Source organism: Pectinophora gossypiella, chromosome 9 (assembly GCF_024362695.1).
Source record: "Pectinophora gossypiella chromosome 9, ilPecGoss1.1, whole genome shotgun sequence".
Lineage (NCBI taxonomy): Eukaryota > Metazoa > Arthropoda > Insecta > Lepidoptera > Gelechiidae > Pectinophora > Pectinophora gossypiella.
Genome location: NC_065412.1, coordinates 6,279,160 through 6,304,731, shown reverse-complemented (window position 1 = coordinate 6,304,731; position 25,572 = coordinate 6,279,160). Strand labels below are relative to the sequence as shown.

The 25,572-nt window shown below is 36.6% G+C and overlaps 2 protein-coding genes across 2 annotated transcripts; both read left to right on the top strand.

Moving 5' to 3' along the window:
• Positions 1-765: 765 nt before the first annotated feature.
• On the top strand, positions 766-22,069 carry LOC126369909 (putative uncharacterized protein DDB_G0271606). The gene is made up of 2 exons (XM_050014511.1): positions 766-878; positions 19,205-22,069. Exons 1-2 carry the CDS (start codon positions 870-872, stop codon positions 20,954-20,956), a joined length of 1,761 nt encoding a protein of 586 aa, XP_049870468.1. The 5' UTR covers positions 766-869; the 3' UTR covers positions 20,957-22,069.
• A 1,068-nt stretch (positions 22,070-23,137) lies between these two features.
• LOC126369847 (coiled-coil domain-containing protein 12) lies at positions 23,138-25,561 on the top strand. Its single transcript, XM_050014411.1, has 3 exons — positions 23,138-23,460; positions 24,087-24,207; positions 25,202-25,561. Exons 1-3 carry the CDS (start codon positions 23,312-23,314, stop codon positions 25,412-25,414), a joined length of 483 nt encoding a protein of 160 aa, XP_049870368.1. The 5' UTR covers positions 23,138-23,311; the 3' UTR covers positions 25,415-25,561.
• Positions 25,562-25,572: the final 11 nt, after the last annotated feature.

The window sequence follows — 25,572 nt, the reverse complement described above, 5'->3', positions numbered from 1 at the left end:
CATATGGCATAGGACCGAACCCAGTTGCTAGAGAGATCATGGGTTGATAGAGCTAGTTATTGGCTGGTAGAAATTTCTTAACTAAGGTAACCTCTAACATGGAGTCAGTCCTTAGAAGTAAAAAGGAACGAGATACAAATATCATCAAACGGCAAACGCTTTCGTTCAACAAATGCAACTAAGTTACTTATAACACATATTTTGCCACCGCTTTGTTTGGATAACAATTGATGAGATAAGTAATACTTACGTACATTTAAATGTGTAATGTTTTCACAATTATATAAAGATTTTTAAAATAAACATTGATTTCATAATTTGATTTATAAAACAATGTGATATCATCTTCTCTTGTTATTAAGAAATCATACATTTTCTTTTACGTAGTTCATTTCTAAGCGTCGTATATTTAATAATATCAGTCATTGAACTTTTAATTGATTTTCCCTGCAAGTTTTCTATTTCAACTTTGAGGTGCCGGATATTATTATGGAATCTTTCGGGAAACAATTAAAACGGTTTGTACAGTGTCAAAAGTGGCAATTATAAGACGGAAACATGTCGCTTGTTTCTGTAAACGTTTGGCATAGACGCGGGAATTTAGTCGGTCTCATGAGCAACGGAGGATGTGACAATGGCGGGCTGAAGTTTGTAAACAGGTTGTGGATATGAGTCGGATGTCATTTCTACACAAGTGGGTTTGTTTGGGCGGCGCCGGCGCGAGCAGGGCGCGAGCGGCGGCGCGCGCAGTACTCCTTGGAACAGCCGCGCGACAGCCCGTGCGCATGCGACCACACTCGGTGCATCATCACGCCATCGTATCATAGTGTAGAGGATTAGTGTAGCTGTGAGCCCGGACTGCCTCCGCCATGCGACCAGTGAGTATCAGTGGATAATTACTCATTTTATGAACTATTTATTATTATGTTCCCGGATTTTTTCTTCAGTTTCCACGGTGATGTGAACTGGTGATTTTTTTGAAATACTTGTGTATTTTTTTATTATTATTCAATTTGATTAATTACGTATCTCTAAGCCAAGAAACAATTGTCAATTTATGCAGTGATTTTCGTAATTTTACAAAAAATACGTTTGGTTGTGGGGATATTTTAGTAAGTTATAATGGTTTGATATTATCTTCAAAGATCATGTTTATGCAATTGTAAATAGTTACCAATAATATTACATAAAGATTTTTAAGGTAATTTTCCCTTTTCAAATCTTCGTATGTAAACATAGATCACGAAAACAAAGGTTGCGCATCGTCCGTTAAAGTTCAAACAACTTGTATGAAGGATGCAGAAGTCGGTGAAAGTTCAATGCAAGTGGCTTTAAACTTTCGTTTGGAATCACTAAACGTAATCTCTATAACATGAATTACAAATACTTAATTGACATTTAAAATCGCCGTCATACGACTTCTTTCGTTCTTGAACATGTTGAGAATCACTTTTAAATAAAAGCTAATAATTGATTTTATGACTTCTTCTTTTAACATACAGCACGATATGCAATAAATGATCTTTCAAATAATATTCACTATTGACGCGTATCGTCCGCTCACATCAAAATCAATGTCTGCGATTCCGACCATCAGAAAACTCAAAGACTATAATTTTGCGAAAATACATAAATATGGCTTATTTTATGTTGATGTATATTCATATAGTCAATTATTATCATCGATGCACTTTCCCTGGGTGACGTAACGCGCGTGCGCGAGGTGATGCGATCTGCTCGTTTACAAGAGTCGTCGGAAGAGACAGCCATTAAGCATGGTGACGCGCGGCCGCGGCAGCCGGCGCGGCGCGGGCGCCGCTCGCACACATTTATCTCTAAAAGATCATATTCAAAGATTATAGGATTCTCTAAGACTATGCTCGGTTCTATGCTGTACTGGTAACACGTAAACAAACATGGACATGTTCAGCTGCCTATCTTCCCGCTAACGTCACATTACCCGACAGAAGGATTGTGTTCTTTTTAACATGATAGACCATCTTATAGGGAACAGGCTACTCATATGTGGTGCACTATAAGTAACTAGTTTAAATTATGTATAAAAAGCTATAAGTAATAACTTTTTAGAAAAACATTTTATACAAAAGTTATAAAAATTTAATATAATAATATATAAAACAATAAAATCACAAAATCATAACATATTTATGTTAAAAATTTACTTGTGATTGCTACCCTTATGTAAAGATAGCCAATATGAAAGAATGGGATTGGGCAACAGGTCACTCACTACTCTGAGAATCGTGCCCGAGCTCCTAATTCTACTACCCCAGAAAAAGGCGATGAGCGATCTCATGACCGCGAAGAAGTCAGGGACCCTGGCCTCGGCAAACATACTCGACGCACAACAGTGACGTGGCATCCCATGAGGATATTGGTCCAAAGATGGCAGGTGTAGAAACACAATTAATACACACAAAAATATACATTTAGTTTAGATGCACCTGTTTGATTTTAATATTCATAGTTACGATAACGATCTAAGTAATCCAATTTCCTATGCATACGTATCAGGCAGAAAGCGTAGTCAGTTTTTTTAATTATCTTAAGTAACCTACCTTAGTACATTCGCATATTGACGTTATGTCATCGACTCCTAGACTATTTTAGCATATTTATATTTCACCTCGCTTACTAAACCGTGCAAGATGCAAAACAGGTTTTAAATATTACCGCTATTTTAGTTAGTGGAAAATTTTTGTTAACCAATTTCATTCCAAATGCGATGTATTATTGAATTTAGTTTACCACAACTAATAATGTATAAGCAAAAGGTGCGTAGGTAAATTTAAAAATACATAATATTGTCGCTGGTGACCGAACAGAGCACCCAGCTAGACGTTTTATGTAATAAAAGTGAATTTTCTAAAAGTAACTCAAATGTAATGGTGTCTGGGGCATTATACGACTACATTATTCCAAATTGTTCTTTGCGTAATACATCCTATAGGCGAATAATATCAACTATTTGTCGTTTCAAACTTGTTCTTTAAAGCGTAGCTAACATCGGTTTTATGATAAACAGCATACTTACTTAACAGAAATAACGTATACGTTCCACTAACCCACAGCTGTGCACAGGCCTCTTCTCAATCAAGCGGAGACTTATGATAACTAAACATACGAACTTATCATTCAAGGGAGACATAAATATAGCCTTTAAACACCACTTTCCGCTTCTTTCACACACTCTCATCAGTCAGTCGCTTCACAGAATGTTAACCAATGTTCTCTTGTTTCTGACTCTTACCTAAATATTACATTAAATCATCAACTAACAACTCTTTTTGTTCTCACATACTATATAATTATATTAGTTAAAGAATAACATAACGACGAGATCAGAATAATTGGGTCGTAGCTTGCAACTGAGACAATTATTATAATTACAGGCTCAGTCGCATTCGGAACGATTTAATAGGAACATTTTAGTCATGCTGCAGTGTAAGACGTGTGCTTGCGTGATACATTGATTGGCTCCAATCTCGTTTACGAGTATAATATTAATGTTGGGAAACAGTGGTATAAATTTTTTATATATTATCTAAAGTCTTAGTTTACTGTTTTTTTAACTATCTTGTCTGTCTTTGACCTGTATTGTGTATGTTGTATAGGTACTTACTTACATATTTATCTTACAAGCGAAATTTAATGTCTTCCTTTTCATATATACATTAAGTCTACAATGAAAAACTTAAAATGTACAATTACTTTTAGCTAGAAGCCATAAAATTATTAAAATTAAGTACTTACTTTTATTAGGCGATACTTGTTAATAGTGAGTGGTATATACCTAGTTGTAGTTTCCTAAGTGCCTTAAACCTAAGGTCACTTTATGTAAAGTATAATATAAAAATGTAACGTTTTGGATTAAGTATTTAATAATAATATTATGCTCTGGGTCAAGCTTCTAAACAGGTAGACAGGTAAAGTTGACTAAAAGCAATTAACAGTGATGAAATATTTGATTAGCTTATAACTGCCATAAAGTGAAATTAAAGCTACGTGAAGTACACGTAATGTTTGTCAATATAGCAATCCAAATAGAATGTTGCGTGAATCACGTCTTGGGTATAGAGATGTATTATTTCGATATCGTGAACCCTTAATCTTGCTGACAAGGGCTGTCAACAAAACTTAAGCTCACTCACTGATCTTTGATATCGTAAACAACAACGCAGATCACCAAAATTCGAAATATGGACAAGAGAGAGATAATTAAAAAGATTGACGTTTTATTTAAGTATGCTCCGAATAAAAGCTTTTTTATGCACATTGTTAGCTACTTAGAATATAATAATATTCATATTTCCTATTCAATTTCTATACAATCCCAATTCTAAATATAAAATTGCTTAAGTACAAAAGATTCTTTCCAATCTCTCACAGTGAGACAGTGAAAGCTCAAGTAAGAGTAAAGTAAGTTTTATAATATTGTTCTTCTCACGATCTCTTACCTCTGATTAAATATTATTCTCTTATTAATGTTTCTAGTTTTAATTTAGCACATTGTTTTAAATTGTGTAATACAGAGTAATGTGAACAATGTTGGCTGGAACCTCAGACGTAACAAAAGAATTAAACCTCTCAATGCAATGGTAATAGCTCTTAACCATTTCAGGTTTGTTCGCTCTGTTGATAAATAAAAGTCTTATTTATATTACTATAGCTTTCATTACATCTAATTTTGTCATAAAAAATATCAATTTAAATTGTGACTTTCACTCAGTGCAGAATGTTTGAATTGGCGATTTACGTCAACGACGAGTACACAACATGGGTAACCAACATTATACTTACCTCATGCGTTGCGGCGTCGCATTGCAGCTATCTATATCACCAAACTATCTAGTTTATTATAAAAAAAAATGTGATATAAATGTGCGCGCACGCCGAATGGCGACCAAAGTGTAAAGCGAAGAATAGTTTAAACCAAACGAACACGGTTAGCCCTTTTATATATTATAAATTCTTTTACAGTACATTTTACTGTATACTACATTTTCCAATTACCCCATAAAGGAGCTAACAACAGGAGGTTACCATTATAATCGCCTATCAATTAAGCAGTTATCTAATGTAGGTATTATGTTTTAATCCACTCGATTAACCAACATTATAAATCGCTTGCCGCGGCTCACACGTCGGGAGTCACGCCCGCGGCCACTTTTCTATTCTTTTACTCAAAGCTTTGTTAAGCTTGATTTATTTTAAAGGTTACAGATACAATTACGCAAGGCGATTTATGTTGCAAATATTGTATTGGTATTGGAAAGCCAAAGCTCGTGTATAACTCTGAACTACGAGACGTATCTGCCCATAGATGTCAGCAGGTTGATAAGTCGGCCAAAACTAAGAACGTCTTGTTATAGTTACTGACAGAGTTCAAATGTTAATTAGTTATATTGTAAACACAATGCGTTCTTTTCTATTGGGAGTAGATTAGAGAACACCTCGCAGTTTGATTGATCATACACGATTGAATACAAGATGTAAATTAAGACAGCGTTACAAGTAACTTCTTTTCAATAGTAAACACCTCTTCGTTTCGCAAGGCAATTGGTACAGAACAAAGGCGGTGCCTGCTCACGTTACAGACAGATCTTTCATCGGGTATTTAGTTCGAATTCGCAATGCGACCAACTTAAGGACATGACATGAGTAATGCACGGTATTGTATCCTCGCCTACTCTGTTACATTTACATTGGTCTACATTTGTATATATACGTATATTAATGTAACACTCTACGCTTGTTTGTTCCACGGAAGTAAGAGACAATGCACCATTTCTTAGCTATTATGCAGCCCAATTACAAGTGTAACGTTATTATCCTGAGTTACATGTGGTATGAAATTATAACAGTTCATAATTTACTATACCGTTAGATGGTCCATAAAAGATAAGTGACCAATTCTTTTCAAATCTTCATAAATTATAAAAATATGTTTTGCACGAAAAATACAAAAACTGCATTGTCTAAATACCTACTTACGCTTTTCCTATCAATCAAGCTACGAGAATGGGTATTCAACTTGACGTGAAAGCTCAATATTCCAATAAGCCAATATAAAGGAATATGGGCTTATTTGAATTTAACAAGGGTTCAATATGTTTGATTAAAATTAAAACTGGCAAACACCCTTAATTATTCGGTATTATTTTACCATTTTTTAGACAAATCTACAATAAGTACCTATATTTGGAAAAGCCATGTCTCACTCGGTATTTAAAACATTTTGATGGAAATAGACAGTTCAATTTATGTCATGTACGAATTTCATGGTAAAAAATTATTCAATTCTAGAAAATACATTATCAAATTCTAAGTTATAATAACATCATAATCAATGTAATGTTTGGTTTTGTTTTTAGAGGTCCGGGTGGCTCTATGTGGTTTTGTTATAAATGTGAATTATGGTTCAAATCTCCTTTCGCTTATACTAAATGATGTTTTGTTAAACACGTGTCTTACACGGGTGGCGTCCATAATAGAGCTATTCTCTATTCATAACAACGTTTGACGTATCCCTTCGTTTACATAATAGAGAGGGCACAAATGCGACAGTTTAATTGAAACGTTATAAGAATACACTGCAATTATATGGAGGAAATGTTGACAGATAATAATCATGCTGACATTTTACAGTTAACAATGTAATATACACGTACTTTTTATACAAACAGAGCATACAACATCAACTGCACTCAGTTTTCAGGCAACATTCATTTCGTAAACGAAAATGTATATATGTGTATGCCATACGGAAAGATCTGCAATCGTAATATAATCCTTAGGACTTATTCGTAGAACGATAAGCAGGATATTCTACGTTTTTTTTAATCCGGAATATACTATCGAGAGCATGAATACTTTTAATAAATCCAATGTCCTAAAAGTCTGCCCTGGATTTTTTTTAAACTTTTTTTTGCGTGACTTATTTGCCGCATATAGTATTAACTACTTGACCGGATAAATGGTGAGCGCTAAGGACTCTCATTCTCAGGATAAAATTTAGGACAACAGGCCTGGGGGTGCCCATTTTGGCGCGATCTACGGCTCAAAGCGTCGTCTACGATGATTATTTGCGATAAGCGCTGAATGAAGAAATCATCGACCACGCCTGCGAGGTCCGTATCGGGGGCCCTTTTACAACCTGACAAACCGCATCCTATAACGAAATAGCTAAGCTAAGAACATGAATGAAAAGAGTTGCTGATGTTGATGGGGGGGAATTCTGAGTTAATATCATGTGGAATTTTCCGTGGCAAAATTCATTTCCTTTTTAGGTTTTTAAATTATTTTCAATTCCATACTTTTGCGACGGAAAATTCCACTTGATGTCAACTCAGATCCTGGTCCAAATCACCCCTCAAAGTTTTCGTTACGATGTCACTAACACCCTGTATACCACATGTATTCCCACCCACACGGCACTAACTGCCTCACATATTGTAATGAGATCATTGTAACAACAGACAACAATGGTATAGCTTCTAGTATCTGGGTTTTACGGTTATTAATGTTGTAAGCTCTGGGATAAGTTGTCACCTTACAAATACGTGTTCACTAACTATGCACACTTTGATTTCTCACGTGAATTATATCCATAGTGTAGTTAACATAATACTGAGAATTGCTATAATTATAAGTCCCACAAAATACAAAATTTCGAGAGCAATTGCGATATTTTTCTTATCGTAGTTTTTGGACATTCATCGTATGCATTTGCGTAGAGCTTAATTATCAAATACGTGCTTATTAGCAAATAAGTAGACAATTACTGTGAGCATGGGAAACTCATAGACGGTTTGGTTCTATTTTTAGCGCGCTACGGTACAAAAATGGCAATGCAGGACGGAAGGGGCATGTCACAGGGACTGTAACCTGGAACCTGACAGAGGGCAGCAGTAACTGTCAGTACTATTCAGAGGCAGAGGACAGGAGTCCTAGTATGGCTTTGTAATAGACTACTCTGGGCGCCATCCCACTCGCGTCAGACAGAGTACTGCGGGGCGGAAGGCAAGAGGGAAACCACTGCCCTATTTTTCCCTAAAAAGTAGCATGGAGAATGCTACACCGACACGAGCGCGGCTCTTAAATTGATGATGATGACGGTACAAAAATAATATTTCTAAATGTAGTGTAGGACATATCGTTGAAGCAAGTAGGGATTTATAATCAAGAACAATGAACATATTTCACATTTGATATTTCACTATAAGCAATCTTAAGGGGAAGGTGAATGCGGGTCTCGACGCTGAAGGCATTCCCGGCATCGACTGGTTATGAAATATTGAGATTTAAAGATAACGTGAGAGCTATAAGCGAATACATTATTCAATCCGCTACGCAATTTTCATTGCTCCGCACTTAAAGGGCCTTTCGCAGCCTGGGGATTGCACATCCTCCTCGGTCGTAATTAGAGACTCTTTACTATTCACTTCTCTGGCTCTTCACTGACTCTTCACTGGTATGCCAGGTTAAATAAAGATTTATATGACCCTAGGTAGTTCCATTTAAGTAAAAAGATGTCTATCTGATAATGAACATATTATTTTTGAGAAGGTTTTTCGTGCAGCTACTTTTCCTTGGCTATGCAGGTTGTGAGAAGCTGCAGTAGTTTTAGGCGGATGAGACGTTTGACAAATATTTATTTTGAACAAATAGACGATTCCAAATGTAACTAATGAATAAAGATATTTTTGAGTTCGAATAATATTCTTTTAATTTAAAATCAAAAAAACTTTATTGCTCAAAAGTTATATTATATTAAATCGTCAATATGTTTATTGATAAAAAAAACAAAAAGACTAGGCATCCACCACAGGCTTCGTCAAAAAGAAAAAAAATATATATGTATTCAGTACCTAACATACTTGGAGATTATCTTCAGTTGTTCTGTCGCTCTGCCTACTTTGTAGTGTGGGTATTACGGTGAGCGTAGAGAGTACGTACCTAATAACATTCAAGCCATAATCTTTATATCGATTATATGCAAGTCATAAATGTCTCAATCCTACGCACCCGAATCATGTAATATTTTAACCAACTAGCATATCAAGAAAAGCTTCGCATAATAACTAATAATAATGAAATGGATTGTATAAGTGCGAATTGATTATGCTTGTAGGAGGAAACTAATTTTATAGCAATTACCTGCACAGGTAAGAAAGGCTCATTATGTCGGCGATGCAGTTCCGAGCCGATCTCGATGGGAAACTCTCGAGAGAATCGTGTTCTACACCATTCACATATCGTCGACATCGACATGTTCACATATCTGATACACTTACCTAGTGATCTTTATATTTACTTTTGTTAGAGACGAAGAAGTGATTGACGTAAGACAGATTCGACATAAGTAGGCAATGTATTACACAATCTAGAATTTGTACCTTTATAACTGGCAGTATGTGTAAATAAAATATCAACTAATAAATCCAGAACACAAAAAACAGCTCACAAAAATACTATCAGAAAACTTATTTTTTTGAGAAAATGGGAATCGCTAACCAACCTTTACAATGGCGCAAACATAAAAAAGAAACTGTCAGTAAGTACTTAACACTGTAGAGATGCTTATCAGTAATCAACATTTATCATAGATCTGCGCGGTTGTCAAGTGTCTGGTATTTTCGATAAAAATCTCATTAGGTGATGTTACATCGGCGGCGGCGGCAGATATATGTAACCGGCGTGCACGCATGCACCACGATTCAAGCGCCTCATTTATTCAGTTTCCCATCGCAGACACTAATATTCACTTCGACTAATCGAAAACTCTTTTTCAATGAACCATATTCTATTTCTACATACATACGTAGCCTCGCACCCGTAATCCGTAATAAATGAGCGGGCGGAGCTACAAGTAGGTAGGTAGTTAGTAGCGATCTACAAATAAGGTGACCCGTATGGTGACAGGTGATACTACTCCTACTCCTAATAAGTGACGTATGAGCTAAATGGATGTCTTAAATGTGAGGCAGCATTAAACAGTTGCTATAATGTTTTATACTTGTTGTAATATATACTTTACAACGGTGGAAAATAAAAATGGAATATAGTAAACTAAAATAAAGAAACTCTGTCTTACGATGTGACCTTTAATTCCTTCTAATGACGTTGTAAACATCACAATTGTAGAAATAATAATGTTGTAGATATATGGAAATTATTTCTCATCATAAAACATTCTAAAAATGCAGATATAAAATATTTTTCAAATTAGTATTTAACAATAATGTATTGAAGTAGCTCATAAGTAATATTATACAGTTAAAATTTAATTTAAACATACATATATGTATATATTTTTTCGAACATATAATAAAAACATAATAACCGTATAATAAAAACTCGTTGAAAAGGCAGAGAGGATGTAGGGACTACAAACTGATCACAATTTCCGTTTCACTACGGCAAAGACTTCTGAAACATCAACGTGAATGAATGTCTGGTCTCTCGATTTCAAAGCTAATTTCCGGGAAAACAGAACTAGAAATGACATTCGCAAATTATTAGCGTGAATTCAGCTCGGTGTGATGATGTAAACTTTCACTAGTGCCGCGATATATTGGCGCCCGCGTGCCACCACTGTCAACAAACGATGTATCACTGCTAGCCGGATGGCAGAATCGTAAACTAAGTACAAAAATATTAAATATTGATATCGTCGAATGGTAACCAAAAATGCTTTGATTATGTAATGAGTGCCGATTGATTAAATGGTCAACAATGTGGCAAATTGAAGCTTTTTAATTTCTATATAAGTACTCGTATCAAGGCTTCCGCTTCAAAAGTTTACAGTAACAGCAACGTGATAGAGGCACTGCTCTGCGCTCCATTAGCAATGTATAATGAAGCTGATTTTCATACATAGCAGTATATTTACATTTAAAACGAAGCACGGAGGTGTTATACATAATGACGAGTATTACAATAAGTAAGTTACGTGCGAGGCCGGATCATTAATCATTATTTCTTAGATCGTGATGTTACAAATATGTTATATGTATTCGAACCGTTATGGAAATGTATAATGTTTAGATGTTGATATGGATACTCAACATTATCCAAGTATGTTGTCAAACTTGGGCGGCGTCTCAATGGATCTGTAATTATAGTTATTGCTGTGTATTACTCAGTGATATTCCCACATACGTAATGAAATTTTAATCTGTAATGATGTAATACGAGCAGTACTCGTTTTTAGCCGCGGGCTTGATATAATTGGAGGAAAGTCATTCATAGAATTTATATTTCACAGTTCACGCTTACCGTCGATTAAAATTGCAAATAAGTAGATACAGTCATTTGAAACTGGGTGTTGATTATGAGAGCGCAAGTTATTGTCATTACTGATGGGTCCTCTTTTGAGACACGCATTTGATATAAATGTACGTTGCATAGGTACTTACTTTATATGCGCTGGATGCATGGGAAAGTCACGAAGGGAGAGCAGCTCACGAAATGCGCATCTCCGTGTGTGAGGTGAGCGACGAATCGGTATGCCGCGTGCTGCGAGCGTCAGGTTGCGCAAACAAACACATGCCGACAACGTACTACGTGCACCACATACGTCATATCATACACCCAGCCGCACTTTCATCGTCAAAATGTGTACGCATCATTAACATCTTCGCACCTTCCCAAGTTCTCATATTCCATCGGACACATTACTCCCTTACATTACTTACTATTAGGCAAAGAAATGCCGAAGAAAATGTAAATTTCCGACATGGTTTGTTACTACTGCGTTTAGAGATCGTCGACCTTTGTATAAAACGGTAGGATAATTCTACTTCGTTAGCTCTAATGTTTTAAATTTTTAATTGCTGCAATCAATCGGAGTCATTTTTGTAAACATCTCTTGTATAATCATTTACGCAAGGAATTTCGTAAAGGTGCGCAACTACTGACTATTGGGTGATAATTATGATTTATGTAAATTGACGACATCTCGTGACCTGGAGAGAAACCCGAGGCGGTGGTAAGAGTAACGGGCACACTCTATTGTTAAATTCGTTGACATAAGACATTACCACTAGCTCGTAAAGCTGCAACTTGCTCACACCTCAGGCTTTTGGTCGAAAATCCACCGCTTATGGGCACAAACCAAACAATGCCTCGCGTCTCGCCTCAGGATTTAATAGCACCCAAACAATAAACATGTTTCGAAATCGACAAAGATTACGTGTGAGAGGACGCTGGCTGGGCCGAAAACTAGACACATTTACATCCTACATAAATCTAGGTTTCACAAGTGTCATATAATATTCAAATATCATGCACAATGTCAACGTGATTATGCTAATGTATTATTGAAACTGACGATATTTTATACAATTTATATTTTATGTAAGTATTCATTTAATTCATGTTTGCATTTAATGTAGATGTGTTAATCCTCAAGCAAAGTTTCTTCTGGAAATTTATGTGCAATGATGATAATTTGCGCGGTTTTGTAATCGAGGTGCTTTGTAAGAAACAATAACGCCTGTAGCGGACAATAACTAGTGTAGACCGCATAGTTTAGGGTAGTTACCACCGCACAGCCGCGGGCGTCCGCATTGCGGCGCGCGCGCAACACGTTTATTGAGGAACCCATTCTCGTTGCTCGTAAACCCCATTTTCTCACAACATTACGGAAAGCGATTTCCCTATATGTTTTCCACGTAAAATTGGCGGTTTGCCTACTTTAAGAAAACAGCTTTCATTTTTCCAACCATATACCTAATACACATTAGGTAAGTATATTATATACAATTCACATTTACGAGTATTACCCGTTTACGATATTCCCGAATAACGTAAACGAAAGGTAATTGCAGTTTTCTCTTAATTGAAGTAGGCTGTGTTACGGTCATTTTGCTAAGGTATATAAATTTTATTATTAATCTGTAATATGCATTTGATGCGTGTGTTTTTGGACTGAGGTTGTGCAATGGAATTAGTTCGCGTCGTTAGAGTGATGGAGAATAATTATTCTTATTTGAGATATAATAGCAGTGCACTAGGCTGGGGAGCTGCAGGCGGTCGTAGCTCTTGTAATTATAGCAGCCACCTCGAGGCTCGAGCTTTGACCGTGTTAACTCTTGCACAATGCAGGCTGGCGCCTGCCATCATCGGCGTACTCTCCATAGCGTACAACGGTAAACTCCCGTGGAACGTGACGAACCATTTTTAGCGGCTCAATTATAAAATAACTGTTATTATCACGAAACGACGACGTTCTTATTCCAAATGGTTTTATCTCACAATTCTTAAGTTACCAAATCATTTGAAAAGCCAGTCTCTAGTAACTATATATGCAACGGGTTTTACATAGAAATGTTTTTTGGTTTTACCTCTTTGTTCGACCATATGTAATTGCTTAAACCATCATCGAATAGAGCAATTAATCAAATTATTCCAGCAAACAAAACGTAATGTATCTTTATTAAAGCTCATCTATTGATGAGTACAACATAATCAAGGTGTAATGATCTTTGAGCATACGTGCGATGCATTGTCCATCACAGCACCGACACATCTCACTCCACACGTAACTAATGATTAGTGTCAATTTATATGTCAGGAAGTTAACATTTGTTAAGCGTAGCCAAAGACTGAGCAATCATGCATTCAAAGATGCAGCCGTAATCTGATTCCATAACATAGTATACTATTAAGAATCAAAGGAGGCAATGATGTAATACCTACTTGAAGCTATCTATCGATGCATTTTGTTTTTGGAATGCAACAAAAGTTCGATAATTGTGTAACCCCGCGTGTCGGGTCAGCGATATTGTTTGTTTAGTATCTGATCCGTGTCCGCGATGACGGAACCGCGCCGTCATTACTGCTGACCCGCGCCCACACACGGCGATTATCGTTGTCACTAATACAACCGGATTGGGTTCCCACGCCGCGTATCCAACGATAACTTAACGAATGATAAACCAAAACCGTTGTACAGTAACTAAATGGAAATTTTATCAGACACTTAATCTTTATTAAATAAAGATAAATTAATACACGCACGTCAATATGTAAGAAAATACTAGTTTGGATGTAAGGGAGTCCGCACTTCACCTTTGGCCGAAGAATGTTAATGCAGTTACACAATATAGTATTACGCTAAGTCATCTAATCAAAAAACCTGTAGGAGGAACTATCACTACTTAAGTAATATAAAATAGACCCTCATTTGAATAATAAAGGGCTTCGCTATATATCGGGTTTAAATGGCACATCACGGTTTCAACAATAGATTCAAATATTGTATGGAATAAGCAAACAAATTCTGGTTTATCTCGTAACGATTTATAAGTTGCAACGTTTATTATCTTTTATCTAGACCCCATAAGTCTTAGTTAGAAGGCCTTTCAGCTTTCGACTTAAACAGACATTTTCTACGGGACTACATCGTGACACTGTTGCTTAGTTTACTATGAGTACGTATAAGTACTAAAGTGTTACACAAGCGGGTTGCTCTTTGACTCGGGTAAACTAAGCTTATTAGATAATATGTTGATGGAAAACGGGAAATATAGTCATTTTTAACTGGGGTTAGTGTAAGACGGAAATATAATGTAGGTAAACATTATTATCATGTACGTAGCCGCCTTTTTTCTTTACAATAAGATTAGTAATAGTTTCATAACTACGAAAGAAGAGTAAGTAGGTTTACATGATTTTAATCAGCAATGGATAGTTACTGTTACGGAAGTTAGAACGTTCTCTCATGTTGAATATCTTTAGGTAATAAAAGACAATTGTAATAAATCGATAGATGGGCGATTTGATCTAGAGGCAGCGTGTGCGACCTTTGATCCAGTGTAACTAACTCCGTGACTCTTCGCCTCATAACCTCTCACATCCGGATTTTTTGCACATCCATTATAAGAGTGTGTTGATCGTACACATTACGTGACCCATTCACACTCGCATGTGTATTTATTGCAAGTTTATTTCATCGATGATTTTCATTTAATGAACATTAGGAAAATTCCCGTCGAGAGCTAGAGTTTTTCTTTGAAGTATATTTATATTTAGATAGACAGGTAAATATAAGATTGCATTCGTGATGATTTACACAGGTTTTAAAAGTAGAGGAAAGTACAAACAGGTATAGGAACTGTAAGGGCACTACAACAACAACTTAAAATTATACACAATGAAAATAGAAAACAAAAAAAAATAAAAGATTCGTTAAAAACTCCTGCAGCGTCAAAAGAAAAATATTTATTTTTTAGTCTATGGACACATGCATACTATAAAAGTACAATAAAAGGAAAAGATATAGACAGCTAAATCAAAAAAAAAAAGCAATTCTGTATTAACGGTCCAGTCTCCAGTTGCAGAATTCAGAATTCGAATATTTTCAACCCTCTCGGGGAGCACCCCCGCTGATATTGCTTAAAAAAGGAAAATAATTGTCACCAAAAACACGCAACGACTTAATTTTGTGAAACCTTAACACGGCACGCCAGGTAGGCATGAGTATTGATGTGTATGTGTGTTGCAGCAGCGCAAGACAGTCATAGCTCAGCGCAAGTTTTTCATCTCACGAACAAAGCGCAAATTTTCAAAGGTTTGTTGAACACAAGTTGCTTTTGGAAATCTGAAAATTATATACTTACCACATGTTAATCGTTTGATATTACGGCGTCCATGGGAAGAAATGGTAGGTACTTACTCACCTATCTTTTATGATTCCACTTCCGCACGCACTATAAAATAGACTGCGCTAAAACACAATCTAAGTTTAAGCAATGAAATTATAGAGCACTGGTTATAAATCACGTTATGACAGTTACTGTATTGAATTTTTTAGGCCTGTTGCAAGAACGAAACGCTATTATTTTAATAACGAGAGGTTGGCGACCGAAGCTAGGTACTGTTGCGTAAGATAATACCATTTTTGTCCCGTTTAGTATGCAGGAAACCGAGACGTTTTAGGAAACTGTAATTTGCAAAATAACTGCGAGTCGCTTGTTCCTACGTTTATGATGGAATTGTTACTTCACTATTACTTGAAACAGATTTAAGGAACATCGCTGGCACGTTACTTACCTATTTGTGTTGAAATGCACGCATTATGAAATTACTTGTTATTCAAACAAACAACAATAGTGACCCTGTTAATAAACTAACTTCTTTATTTTTCTGTCGGCCTCTGTGGTCCAGTGTTTGAGCGCTGGACTCACGACCCGGAGGTCCCGGATTCAAATCCTGGAGGGGGCATACCACAAAAATCACTTTGTGATCCCTACTTTGGTTAGGACATTACAGGCTGATCACCTGATTGTCCGAAAGTAAGACAATCCGTGCTTCGGAAGACACGTTAAACCGTTGGTTCTGGTTACTACATACTAATGTAATTGAGTAATCGTTACATGAGGCATGTCAGGCGCCTTTGGCGGCTCAATAATAACCCTGACACTAGGGTTGATGAGGTTGGTAATTCACCTTACAACCCACACGATAGAAGAAGATTTTTCTGTCCATAACTACATATTTGTTATTGTTTAAAATAGGTAAATACTGGTGCTAATTCCTGTAAATACCATCTAATTTTATTTTAAGTTATATCTGTCATTTTCTTATCCGCCGAAAAGGAAAGGGACGGGTAATCGACAAGCATAAAATTTATGGAACACACGTCAATTTTAAGCACAAATCTAAAACAACCGTCTAAAAATTTTACATCCGTCAATAACCCGACACAGTTAGTAGACAGCATGTCAAACGGATTGCATACCAGTGACGTACCTTTTTGATTTGCTCGGGTTATTCATTCATTTACTCATTCTTCCTAAAATTAAGAGCTGTGAATCATCCGTCCCTTTCCTTTTCGACGGATATGAAACTGACGGATATAACTTAAAATAAAATTAGGCGGTGTCTGCAGGAATCGGGGCCATTATTACCTACTTACTTGCCTTATATTATAAAAGAGAATTACCACATTTGTGTGAGATCAGTTTGTAATACTTACTAAGTAATAGTACATTTTCATTACTAGTTTCAATTTTCACATTACAGTGACTTCTTAGTAGATACTTGGGCATTCATGTTGCTAATAGGTACGTATCTGTCAATGTTTGCAAAATATTTTGGCAATGTTATTTAGTGTGATATCATCATCATCAGCCCATTAACGTCCCCACTGCTGGGGCACGGGCCTTCCCTATGGATGGATAGGGAGATCGGGCCTTAAACCATCACGCGGGCCCAGTGCGGATTGATGGTTATTAACGACTGCTAATGCAGCCGGGACCAACGGCTTAACGTGCCTTCCGAAGCACGGAGGAGCTCTAGATGAAAACCTTTTTTTTGTGGTCACCCATCCTATGACCGGCCTTTGCGAAAGTTGCTTTACTTCAACTATCGCAGACCGAGCGCGTTTACCGCTGCGCCACCGAGCTCCTCCTAGTGTGATATATTACTAGTTAATTAGAGGGTTGTGATAAAATATCTAAGTAAACATTTCGCAAATGACGTAGGTATGTAGCAGTCTCGCGCTGTCTATTATTATGCATGACATAACTGCCTAAATTAACTTTTAAACTAACTTTTCGCCTGCGACTCCGTACGTCTGAACTTCGGTCAGTTATCGCACCCCCCACGTATTTTTTCCACCCACCTTTTTCTCCCTATAAGACTGGATTTCCGGGATAAAATTTCCGGCCAAGTAGTTAATGCCATTTGCGGCAAATCTACAATAAGTCACGTCAAAAAAAAAACGGGATAAAAACTTTTTTATGTTTTACCTAGGTCAGACTCAGATCATACTAAATTTTATCTAAATCGGTTCAGCAGTTTAATCGTGAAAAGGCAGCAGACGAACAGAGAGACTTATATTCGAATTTTTAATATAAGTAGGTATGAATTTGAGAGGCGTCGCTGGCGCGTGGCAGAGATCGACAAGCGACGATGCTGGGTGCGCCCGCGCAGCGTATATTGATTTTGACATCCGCGCAGTGCCGCCGTGACTTACGCCCGGTGAAAGTGCACGCACAGGCCTCCGACATTCCTTTTGCAAAAGCCGCGACTATAGCCACTTCATAAAGAAATTGACAATTAAATGTTATCACATGTCTTTCTTTACTTCTCCGTTTTACTATAGATATTTATACAGTCACTGTCAAGAATTCGATGACTATTCAAAATCAGACTCTCTTATTAAGAGTCTATAGTTTTATGACTCACCAGCGCAAATTGGCGAATAAAATGCATCAGTAAAAATGCAATATTTTTCTTTTATAGTTCCGAGTCTGTCTGAATGTCTATGTTCATTCATGCATGCTGGAAATACCTAACAGCTTGGAGTGTTCTGATATTTGCATTTTTACACTTATTTAGCTGAACTTTATTCTTACAGTTGTGATGCTTTATTTATGACCGTAATGAAAAATATTTTGTACTCTGTCTGTCTGTTTTGTTATGTGTTTCATTGTTCATAACATTTATCATACTTAACCCTTCGCTACTACTTAAGTAGTTGAAAGACGCTTAAGGCGACTGGAAACGTAATCAATTTGAGATTGTATAAAGGTCACGCTTACCTTTCTACATGAGAGGTCCGTCACGGATAACAATAGAACTACAACAATTGATTAATTATCGACGTTTGTATGATAAATTATGTGTCTCCTACCATTACATACGTTTCATCAGTCACGCACGTGCGAAAGTTATTCATTGCGCGTGAAATCGATTAGCCCATCAACCAACAAGGGCCTGTGCATAACCTTATTACACGCGTGGGCGCTGCAGCACGTTCAACAAATGACTATATGCATCATCAGATACATAACTCAAATTAATTAGTCACACGCGCAATTTGGCCTCTTTTCGAAATACTTTACGCAGAATCTGGATCAGACACGGCCTCGGCCAAGCGGTAAGATAATGAAAACAGTCATACATTCATATTTCTCGCCCAAAGCAGCACCGCGATAGATGACACAAGTTGTGTAATCGACCCACAAGAAACCGTCACTGTTCTACATTACGCGAACAATGTAACCGAAGACATCTAAAAACATTAAGATTGTGGAAACGTGGAAGCGCGCGTATATAGCCTCTACAATCGCGATCTTTGCTCGCTACCGGCGCAATCAAGCCTCATTATAGCTACCGTTATAAACATTATAGAATTACTAAAACATGACTTATGTTTCTATTTTTCCAGGTAGTGGCGTGGATTTTCGTCGCAGCGGTGACAGTAGTCGCGACGCAGGACACTTCTAGCGACAGAGTAAACGACAAACTCAACAGTATAGAGACAAAACCATCAGTGCGACTAGATCCTTATATTAGGAAAGCTTTACTAAAAGCTCTCAGTGAGTTGGAAGAAAGTGAAGAAAATACTACGGGTACTGATAATGCCGATAGTACCTCTACTGTGGACGCGGAACTATTAAGAACCAGTGAAGATGTCACAGAAGCATTACCCGTGTCTAAAGAAGGAATACAGATACATTCGTTCATAGTCAACGGTCAGGCGGCATTTTCTAGTAACGCAAATACGACGCCGACATTAATAGACAAGAAAATATCCATCCTAAGCACTACTGCTGGAAACGTCGAAAATCCAGTCACAACAACACTTCCAACACAATCTCCGTTTAGCGAAATTTTTCAGACGAAGGAATCAAGTGTTAATGTCCAACAAGTAAGAAGTATTCAAACTACGTCCAAAACAAACAACGAAAACAGCGTGACGAACACCAAACCCACCAGGCCGACCACTACTACCACCACCACCACCACAACGACGACTCCAAAGCCCACACACAACGCAGACGGCGAAAATATTGAAGAAGTAGACCAACGTGATGTTCAGGTGTTCCAAGCTCCCTTAGTAGCAGCTTTTACTGTACAACAAGACGCTCAAGGTCTCCCTAAAAAAGTTATACCACTTTTTCAACAAACGAATGTACCCAATCCGAATCCGAAATCATCGCCGACTAACACTGCCACAACAGGACTCTTAGTACCACAAGTTTCACCTCAGCAACAGCCCCTTAGTAGACCACCTCAAAACGACTTTATAAATCAGCAGCTTACTCTACAAAAACAATTGGAAGAAAAGCAAAGAATTTTGGAAGAACAGCTTCGTTTGTTACAATTTCAACAACGACAACAAGAGGAGCTCCTGAGAAAGCAGCAATTCTTGCTTCAACAAAAAGAGGCGCAGAGACAACAACAAATAGCCTTTGAACATGAACAGGCCAAACGACAACAGCTACTGTCTGAGCAACAGAAACTGCAAGCGAGTCAAGCTGTCAATAACTTTCACTTACAAGGACTGCAAAAGAATATTCAGCAAACCCAATTTTTGAATCAAAACAACGGCGTCCGCGGAGGAGGGCCGAACGCCCATGTATCGATTCAACCCAGCGTATCTCTAGAGCAGGGAAACTTGCTTCCCAACCAGCAACAACTGCCTAACCGAGAAGCAGTAGATTTTTTGCTACATTTACGAAACCAACAATCCGAACAGTTTCCTTTACAAGAAAACCATATACCACAGGGTATAAGTAATTTCTTACAGCCTAATCCCATTCAAAATTTTAATCAATTCGCAGGCTTTAATCAATTAAGGCCCGAAGATCAGTTTAGGCAAAAACAGGCTAATCGCGTATTTCGTCAAGAAAGTGGCGTTGGAAACTTCGGATTGAATAGTCAGAACTACAACAGGTTTAATACATTTAATCCGATCCTATCTAATCGCTTTTTTTCTAACAACCGACCGAATCAGTTCAATCCTGATGCAGAGTTAAAACACCTATTAGTTCAAAATGGCTTGAACACACGGAGTCATGAGGATTTGAACATTGTGTCAAAGGTGTTGTCATTGAATCACGGTATTCCATTGAACAACAATCTTTCTAACAGGCTTCCATTCGACAGCAGAAGAAATGTTCGTCCTATTTTATAGACACTGATGTACGTAACGGTTTCTTTCGCCAACAATCTATGATGTTATTAGCTACAATGTTATAAAACCTTTGTCTACTGAACAAAATAAACTATCACGATTGCTTCAGACAGGTAAACTACCAAAGAAGTTTTAAATAAATCCAAGCTTAAGTAGACATCATCATATAAACTCATCGATAATCTAATGCCTATTGTTAATGTTTTCAAGCTTTCAATCAACCAGTTGTTAGATGTACTTAAACGAATTATTTATTTTATGATTAGTAATTGTGAACTGCCATAAGTAGTAAATCGTAATTAGATATAAGTAAGTAAGGTTAATTCACTTTAAAAACTTTATAAGAACTAATGTTTCATTATTAAGTTATATCTATACTTTTACAAAATTATTTGCAGGAAAAATTGTATACCTAGAATATTTAGGTACTCGTTGATTACCGGGACTTACAATCAATTACATAAGAATGTAAATAAATACGTAGAGACCTATAAATATGAATCAATACTTTCCTACAATGCGCTGCGGCCCTGGTATACAATCCTTCAACATAAAATCCCACAGCTATTATTAAATTTGTTTGTGGATTCATCATCAGCCGTACGACGCCCACTGCTGGGCATAGGCCTCCCCCAAGGATCTCCACGACGATCGGATTACTACACACAAATCCGGATAAATAATATTCATCAAATTTAAACAAGATTATTATAATATCCTTGTCGTATCCGACAACAGCGACCTCAGTCAGAAGAATAGAAGAAGAAGAAGAACTATAAGATATATTGACTACATACAAATAGAAATATACTTTATTGTACCAAAATAAAATGAAGAAAGACTCTTAACTAGGGACACGGCAAATGGCGGCCTAATCGCTTAAATCGATTTCCTCCAGACAACCATAAGGCGAGGAAAAACATACAACACACATATTCAGTTTTCAAACGTTCTAATTTTATTTACTTACAAGGTTTTTATGCAAGTATTGAGTCACTTTTTTATTATTATTTAGTTTAATAGGTTGGTAAGATTGTAAATAATGGATAATCCTAATTAGTATCTAGTAAGTTTATCGTTTACATGTGAAATTAAAGTATTTTTTTTAGTAAATAGACTGTGTTCTCTATTTTTTCCATTATGTACTGCGTTAGTCAGCTCAGCCAGTAAGTATACCCATTTGCTTAGCTGGTAGGTACCTAAGTGTTTATGAGCATTTTATCCACGGTTACGCATATAAAGAAAACTGTTACAAAATTCTCTAATAAAAAGTAAGATACTACAGATTAGTAAGTAGTAACCGGGACCAACGCGCATACAGCTTAACGTGCCTCCCGAACAATCAGGTGATCGGCCTAAACAAACTAGGGATCACAAAGTGATTTTTACCTCCTGTGGTTATTTTGGTACTTCATTCACTGGAGCATTCACACCAGCATACCTGCCTAATGGCTTCATGTTGCCCGAGCTTCCTCCAAAAGACATCAACGATTCTTTTGGAGGAGTAACGATCATTGTTTTATTTATTAATTTTATTTATAGGGATTTAGGACACTAACACGGAACCCTAAATATTTAATTACAAATATCATTAAAATTATACTATAAACTTACATAAAGATGTCAAGTAATTAATAATTCATTTATTTCTGGTAAGTATGCTGACCCTTTAGACGAAGAATATAGAATCGTGAACATCGGGCTGGACTGGAATTCATTATATCGAAATGATTCTTGTGAATTTCTAAGAAAACAAAATATGTATATATAATTTAACATGTCTATCAAGAGATAATAAGCTTGTCGTGTTGAAGGTAGTGTATGTCGCTAACTTACGTACGTTTTATCTGAATATTTGCAAAGAGACCATTCTAAGATATCTTTGTGTTAACGGTAAAGAAATTGACCACCTGGTGGTCGTCGCTCTACCAATGTAACGACTAAATACTTAATTACTTGAGTAAATAGCCGGCACCGACTGCTAAACGTGCCCTCGAAGCACATAGATGATCAGCCTGCAATGTCCTCACCAAACTAGGGATTACAAAGCGATTTCTGTTCCCACAGGGAATCGAACCCGGGTGTCGAATGTAAAACTACAACGCTATTAGAGTATTTTTTCACTGGCAAACACTGGCATCCATATGTCAAACGTCAAAGTGACAGTAAGGTTGACGTGGTTGACAACTTGACATTGGTTGATTGATTGAGTTCGAGCGATTGATTTGATTTTATTTTTGTTTGCTGATTATTGTACAGAAGATTAATTCAAATTATTAAGATTTCTAAATAATACACTAGTAAAGACAACGCCCGTTATATTACACTACACACATATATAGGTATAATAGTATAATGGTAATCATGGACAGCGAAGGTGGCGTTGGAAGTTTAGAAGAGCAGGCCTTAAAGAGGAAAGAAAGACTCAAGAATCTGAAAAGGAAGAATCCGAGTAATGAGAATACCACGTCCGAAACATCTAGCGAAGGAATAGTATTACCAAAGTAAGTTATATTGATTGCAAAATATTATTCTCATTTTTAGGTTATGTTGTAAAATGGAAAACACGGAATCACCTACTTGAATTAAATATCTGTACTCGGAAACCCAAGCGAAATCCTTTTAGTATAAGATGTGGTAGCTACGTAATTCTATATTTATTTATTATTTATTCATGAAAACAGAGAGCGATTGTTTCTATTTTAAATAATGCAGTCCTGAAACGCGATATTGAAGTTTACACAGCGAGACGCGTATGGCTATACAACTTCCAACTTGACTCGTGGATCATCGATCCCTAGTCACACTACCAACTCGTGGCTAGCGAGGTACCACTATGCTCTGTTCGGTTCCCAAAATCATCCTTTGGCGGCAGCACATCCTCGTCGCCAAAACGGGTTTATGTACGAAGGGTTTATCATGTTTTGTCATATTCATATTAGGAATATTACAGGAATGACTCTTATGTACATGATTATGTAGTTTGAAAGGGAATATTGTATATCATTATTGTTAATAATGTTTATTTATTAAAAGACAACACAGATCCATTTATTTGTTAGTACAATACACTTATGTTAGTACCTTATACCTAACTCGATTGTTGATGCTGTTAATTACAAAATTGCAGGCCCAAGTTCCGCAGTTACAATCCACAAGATGAGAAGCTGCAGGAATCAAAGCTGGAAGATGCTCAGCCTGTGGAAGTTGAGGAGGAGGTTAAAGATCTGTTAGAGGCAGGCAAGGAAAAGGTATATAGGTTTTATTATTTCAAACTTAGTGACCCATAAGACGGCAGAAGCTTCCTGTTTCCTGGCCTAGATGTCATTTTTAGGACCAAAATAGAAACCGAATCGGTCATAGTTTCTAGGCCAAAACTGAAAGGTCGGTCGGACACTACAAATCTACAATAAGTCACACCAAAAAAAAATTGTCCTGCAGTTGACTGATATTATTGGCAAAGACGGAAAAATTTGCATAATACAGACACTGACATGGACACTGTGTTTCTTATGTTATCTAGCCCACTTGATCCCTCTGCTTCCTATTTGATATTTTTTTGGATCACTTTGTATTATACCTATAACTTTATGAGAAACTTAATGGCAATCTTGAGTTCTACTTTTGTACACAACATACATGTATTATAATATAATATAGTGTGATATCTTTCTCAACAAACAAGGCCATAGCTATCTACTCTCGCCTTTCCTTATTCTGCTTATAATTTATTACACATGAATAGTGTACATTATGCTCTAATGTTAATGGGACCTTGAAGGAAGCTGTGAATAACAAAATTGTGAGTGGGAATAAAGTGCCTCATTAAATTGTGTAAAGATATCTTCACAAATAATAGGAGTAGATACTTTTATAGGCTATTTAGACCAATGCCCGTTTACTACCTTGCATTACTGATTCAATGTGTATAATTGCCCGAAGAACATATATATATATTGGTAGGGTATTTTTAGATGTTTAGCATTATTTTAAATTATCAGAATCATTTTAAATATCTGGTATAAAATAATAGGGTGTTAATGATATAATAATAATATGTTATAAAGCTTGGCAATTTCCTATACTCATATCAAAGGTTCAATATACATCACTTTTGCCAATGCCAATTAAGTAAAAACCGCTCTGTTATTTGATGTGTATACTTTTTAGAGACATGATAATATAGCTCTTTTTAATTTAATGCCATGTGAAAAATTCAACATGTTTTTTTTTGTAAATTTCCAGGTTGTGCTACAAGACTTAGATATATCAAGTTTGGCTCCTAGGAAACCAGACTGGGATCTTAAAAGGGACGTAGCCAAAAAGCTTGAAAAACTTGAGAGGCGGACACAGAAAGCCATAGCTGAGCTGATCTGGGAGAGATTGAAAGAAGGCACTCAGGATGATCTAGGAGCCATGGTGACTATGACTGACAACAGGGCCACTGAAGATGACTGACTTGTGAGTGTGTGAGTGTATGAGTGTGTGACTAGTGCAGTGTATGTGTGGAAAGTTTAATTCGTAATTCCCTACCATGTAGGATTAATCATTAAAGAAAAAGAGTGATATGTGGATTACAAATAAATGCATTTTTTATGACAATAACTTTATTGTAT